This window comes from Trifolium pratense, linkage group LG5 (assembly GCF_020283565.1).
Source record: "Trifolium pratense cultivar HEN17-A07 linkage group LG5, ARS_RC_1.1, whole genome shotgun sequence".
Taxonomy (NCBI): domain Eukaryota; kingdom Viridiplantae; phylum Streptophyta; class Magnoliopsida; order Fabales; family Fabaceae; genus Trifolium; species Trifolium pratense.
In genome coordinates this window covers 21,030,313-21,035,976 of record NC_060063.1, presented here as the reverse complement: position 1 = coordinate 21,035,976, position 5,664 = coordinate 21,030,313, and the positions used below count along the sequence as shown (strand labels likewise).

Below are 5,664 nucleotides of genomic sequence, written 5' to 3'. Positions count from 1 at the left end.
GAATTGTTCACACTAGGAATCTAACTCGGGTTCTCTTGAACGATTCGTATTAGGGGGAGACCATTACACATTTAAGCTCAATGTCTCAATTGAAGGTTGAATATTTTACAAGTGAGATGACCCATAAACCTAATGTTTTAAGTAACGATGTGGTGTTCAACTCACTTGTATAGTTCCTCTTAACCCAATGTGAATTATCTTCCAAACTTCCCTCATGACCAATGTAACCAGGTTCGAGCTCCTATCTAGGATAGGTAGGCTGGTGGAGGATCGTAAGCTTGAGGGTCGCAGCTCAATTCATAAGATCTTATTAAAGGGTAATATTGTGACTTCACATATATACATATAAACTTAATTAATTAATATTTCATAGATATCATTCCAAATGTTCATAAGTTCGTAACAACCAAGTACTAAGTTCATAAAATAACTAAAGACCTATTCACCATCCACAACTAAAGGCCTAAGCATCATTCACAAAAGAAAGACTTATCATTCACAACTAAAATCAGTGAAGAAAAGGTGGGTTCAGAAGGTTTGAAAGTGAAGGAGATCACTGTGCATAGAGGTGAGAGAGGAGTGAGGACAAATCGTACATGAACCGCCGACATGGTTCACGATGGCAACGGCCCCATATAGAGATTTCATCAGAAGCTTTCATTACGTCTTCAGAGATGAACTGTGTTTTTATTGTTTAAAATGAAAACAGTACATGCGATTTGAAAAAACACGCGTTTCTTTCTAGGTTAAACTATAACCCAACCCGGTTTATAGAAGGCCCAACCCATTTCTGCCTCAAATTAGCCCAACTTGTTTTTTTTTACGCACCCACTACAAAAAAAAAAAAAAACAAACCTGACTACAAAATCGTCCAAAAACGAACCGAAGAGGTTTGAAGCTCGTTTGGCCTTGAGAAGCTCGTAGGGTCATGCGCACTACACTGCCCATGACCCAACAATCCTCTCACCTCTCTCCCTTTCACAGTTTCACCATTCAATCCTCAAGTAACGCCTGAATCTCTACATTCTTCAACCTTTTACAAAGTTCTAGAAGTTTTTGTATTTCTTTCTCACATTGTTGTTCTAATCAACCACCAATGGGTTTCAATTTCACTTTTAAATACATGCATCTTGTTTTGTTAGGGATCACTTTACTAAGTTTCTGAAATTTCTTTACTTTGATTAGAAGAAAAGTCTAAGATGTCAAAAAGCTTCAATGGGGAGAAATCTCAAATGTCTTTTTAATTGGTATTTTGTATGAATGAAGTATGTGAGTGAGTGAATGAATACAATAGTCAGTCGTGGAGCCCTGGAGGTGCGCAACAAACTTTGCCCGGTGCGCCACCCACCCACCCACCCACCCGTGCACAGTAGCCGCAGCCCAAATTAAATATGAAACTAAGTTTATAACATTGCATCAAATAGATGAAGATAAATGGTACAAGAACCAATTAATACAAAGAATCATTACTAGAAAAACACCAACTAAAAATAGTTAAAGATCTATAATATTAGCCAAAGTTAATATCACAAATGAAAGACTTAAAAGAATCTCATAACATATATATTTTAACCATGACTATTTAACAAGAATAATAGTGATAATTATGCTATCTAGTCAACGAAAAAATAACCCGAAACTTTATCAAAAAAAGTTCTGGCAAAAATAAATCTGACTAAATAGTATTTGTTTTTTGTCTAAACCAAAAATTCTCAAAATTACATTAAAATTAATTATAGCTGTAATAATCAGATTTGAGTTGATTTGGCACCCACAAGCCATGACATGGATTCAGCTGGTTTATTAACTTGATATGGTGCTTTGGCAGCAACTCTGTAAATACATAACAAGGAAACAAATTATTATTATTATTATTATTATTATCTCATAACAAAAACTTAATCAACAAGTTAATAATAAAAACAAACCAAACAGACTCTTAAAATTTTTATTTAATTAAGATTTCCTACCTATCCTTTCTCTTCTCAAGAAACCGATGAAGCGAAGCTTTTCTCATAATTGGAAGATCTGCACATAAAGGAAATTCATGATCAGAAAACATGATTCGTTATTTTTGTGTCATCGCAAATTTATAGTGTTAATGGTTTTAGGAAATTACCGCAAACATTAGGTCTGGAAAGTACTTGAGGGCCAGTACCGGTGGAAGTATTAGGGATGATGTTCATAGTAGTAACTGGAGCGGTTGAATCAACCGAAGCTCGGACCAAATTAGGAGGAAATGAAGGCTGGCTTTGTGTGTATGTGTACACAGAATTGTTCTGACTTTGAGAAATTCCTTTGTTAGCAAAAGCCATAAGTTCATGGGCTTTATCAGCAGGAAAATCGTCGATTACAATCACTTGACCATTATAAAACATTGTCAATTGTGCAGCTTTAGGCCCCTTAATAGCACTGCAAATCATTAAAACAAAATCATATATTAGTCTAACAATTTTTTTTAATTATCATCAAGTGGAGGATTAATGGACAAGGCGTGCATCATCTATTAGGGTCTGAGGAGGGTAGATATACGCAACCTTACCCCCCACGATCAGAGGAAATTGATCCTCTATAACTGCAGTATGGTGTTGTAGCAGTACGAACTGTTAAATTTTAGAAGAGAAAATTATCTCTCTAAATCTAACAATCCTTAAATATATAACACCATACTGTAGAGGATCTAGGATCAGATCCTCTCAGCATGGAAGAGGATTTGAATCCTCTTTTCTGAGAGGATCAAAACAAGATTTCCCATGACGACAATCATGCATGTGTTTCCCAGAATTGAACCTATGACAATAAGGCGACAATCATACGGTTATGCACACACTCGCCCTCTTGTCGTTTGTCAATACTCATTAATTAATTTTTGTTTTCAAAACCTAACTTAATATGAAATGAAACTTAATTGAAATCAGAACAAACTAAAGTAACAACAAAACTCACTTGGAATTGTTCAAAGCAGCTTGTGGAGTGAGCAAATCCATAGTTGTAAGATTCTTTGGTGTCAAGTTGTTTTCCATGGTAGGAAACAAATTCATGGTTGTTGCAGATTGAGAAGATGTCTCAGAAGACCCTGCAAAAATATTCAAATTTAGTAAAACCAATGAGGAAAAAGCAAACAAAATTACCAAAAAAAATAAAAATATTCATACCATAAAAGAAGCCTATATACACTATAAAAGGATTAAAACAATCTTATCAAATTTAGCAATAATAACCTATCTACAATTTAAGACATGAACGAATTATCCATTAATTGGATTAAGACATGAATGAATTATCCATGAATTAATTAGATCTATGAATTTAAAAATTCTCAACATATAAACTACATGCAATTGAAGAAATTTAAAACCAAATAAATGATAATTTACATATAGTTCAATCATATAGAAAAATTCTCATAAAAAAAAAATAATAAATGATAATTATTAAAATTTTATTGAAAACTAACCAAGAGGAAAGGAATAATAAGTAGTCATTAAGGTACCAAATCTATATAATTCAAAAAATCACTTAATAAAAACAAAAAATTATAACCCCTTTCCTAAAGTAAAACTTATATTTCTAGGAAAGAAGAACCCAACAGATAATAATTTTGCAGCATAAAAAATTTCAAAACCTTAAAAAAAAAAAAAAACAAAAAAGAAAATTTCGGAGAGATTAAGGTTCCGTACCAGTTGGGTCGGTGTTGCATGTCATACCAAGAGAAAGATCTTTGAAGCAACCCTTTTCCTTAATATATTGACTCAACAAATTACAAGTTTGAGAGAAAGTTGTCAACTTTTCCGGTGACCTCGCCGGTTTGTTGCCGGAAACCTCTGAGAATTCCGATGAGCTAGACATAGTTAATTAATTTCAAGAGAGAAAACGCGTTGTTTGAAGAAGAGAGAGTTTGTAACAATGGAAGTGTGTGTGATGATGAGATGATGATGTTTGTCTTGAAGGATGGTAAATGTTATGTTGTCTTTATATAAAGAAAATTTAATTAAAATAATTATTATTATAAAGTTTTTTAATTGAGAATAAAATAATGTCTTTATCATTTTTTTTTTTTTTGGGTGGGAAATTGAAGCACGAGGAATATGTGTGTGATTTTTTATTTAAAGTTTGGTCTACAAGGGATGCTTCTTTTCTTTTTCTTTGGATTATTTTATGTTTTTTTATTTTTGCTTTTTTTGTGCCGCTGTCTCCTCTGTTTTTTGTGTTTTGTCCAAACTCTTTCATTCACACACTCTCTCTAAATTAATACTTAATTAATTATTGTTTTTTTTGTTTTGTTGTTTTTGGCAATTTTTTTATTAATTTATCAATTATCAAGGAAATGAGTTTTGGTATCAATTTTGCAAAGAATTTTGGTCTAGTGGTGAAAAGTTTGAGTAGTACGCTATAAGTTTTGTGTTCAATTTCCAGCTCATTATAAACAAAAAAAAAAATATTTAATTATGCATTAATCTTTAGTTGATTCAGTGGTGATTAACGCTATACTTAATATTAAGGATCACGATTCGATCTCCGAAATTTATGATCGAAAAGAAGCTAAAACTATTTGATGTTAAAACTGATCTCCGAATCTCACCAGAATTAAACTCTGGTTGTCCAAGACATTTTGAGCTTAATATTTTCATTTAATTAATTATTAATTTGTTGACGATTACTATTATGTTGATTAGGAGTATTATTAATAGTATTTAATCACGTGTTGTTTACGTCGGTAAACGCCTAAGCCTAAATAGAAAGGAAACGGACACGGCAAAGGGTTGTGTTGTGGTGGCTGGTGGGGGGGGTTTCCTTTTATCTTTTGTTTTGTTCTCTTCTGTCCAACCAACCCAATTGCGTATTCCACTTGTTTTCAAGACTGCGTTTGTTTCTGTCAGTGCCGTAAATGCTCTCACGTTTTTTTTTTTTCTTTTCTCACTTCACGTTTTTAGCTTTGCTTCACTAACTTTAATTGTTACTCCCTCTTTACATAAATATATAAGAAAAAAAAAAAAACTTCAAATTTTGGATATAAATATAAGTAAAAGTCAACTACTTTTAAACTAATTAATACTACTATTTCTAATATACCTTTATTTAATCATTTCACTTTTCAAAAGTTTATGTGATTTTCAAGGCATAAATCAATTTTCAAAGGGTAATATAGTAAACTTAACTAAAGAAAACTAACTACGCTTAACTAAATTTCTTAAACACCGCGTAAACATTCATTTTTTCCTTATATTTATATCCGGAGGGAGTACATAGTTTTTCTCATGTTAAACGGTGTCTTTTGACACTTGTTAAACATACCCAAAAAAATATTATAAAATTAATGTTGCTAATTCGTGCTTACTCTCCTTTGCTCCCTCCGGTCTATACATCAATTTTAAAATAAATTTAAAAAGTAAACTTTTTTTTATAAGTTGGAGAGAGTAAATTTAAAGATTATACCCTATCAAAAAAAGTAAAAAATTAAGATTTTGTTAACTAGTGTCTTCGGATCACTTTTTAAGAATTATAATTAAAGAAAATGTATATTTGAATTTTTTCATAAAATTTTGTTAAAAGCCTACTATTAAAAATCCCTAAAGAGTGCATATAAAAATAATGTGGATGAGCCAAAAAAATTTATAATATTGTATATAAATGGCTTAATCGCATTTTTTGTTTCCTATTTTA

The 5,664-nt window shown here is 31.7% G+C and overlaps 1 protein-coding gene across 1 annotated transcript; it reads right to left on the bottom strand.

The window, feature by feature from the left end:
• Positions 1–1,541: 1,541 nt before the first annotated feature.
• Positions 1,542–3,953, bottom strand: LOC123883974 (protein TIFY 10A-like). The gene is made up of 5 exons (XM_045932939.1): positions 3,681–3,953; positions 2,947–3,076; positions 2,120–2,412; positions 1,971–2,028; positions 1,542–1,833 (listed from the first exon to the last, which is right to left on the bottom strand). Exons 1-5 carry the CDS (start codon positions 3,847–3,849, stop codon positions 1,749–1,751), a joined length of 735 nt encoding a protein of 244 aa, XP_045788895.1. The 5' UTR covers positions 3,850–3,953; the 3' UTR covers positions 1,542–1,748.
• Positions 3,954–5,664: the final 1,711 nt, after the last annotated feature.

What these genes read in the sequence shown, in the direction of transcription:
- LOC123883974 (XM_045932939.1), bottom strand. Translation starts at nt 3,849, where the DNA reads ATGTCTAGCTCATCGGAATTCTCAGAGGTTTCCGGCAACAAACCGGCG. An exon ending in GCTGCTTTGAACAATTCCAA is followed by an intron (nt 2,413 to 2,946) that starts GTGAGTTTTGTT and finishes AATGATTTGCAG; the next exon opens with TGCTATTAAGGGGCCTAAAG. An exon ending in CTTGAGAAGAGAAAGGATAG is followed by an intron (nt 1,834 to 1,970) that starts GTAGGAAATCTT and finishes ATGTATTTACAG; the next exon opens with AGTTGCTGCCAAAGCACCAT.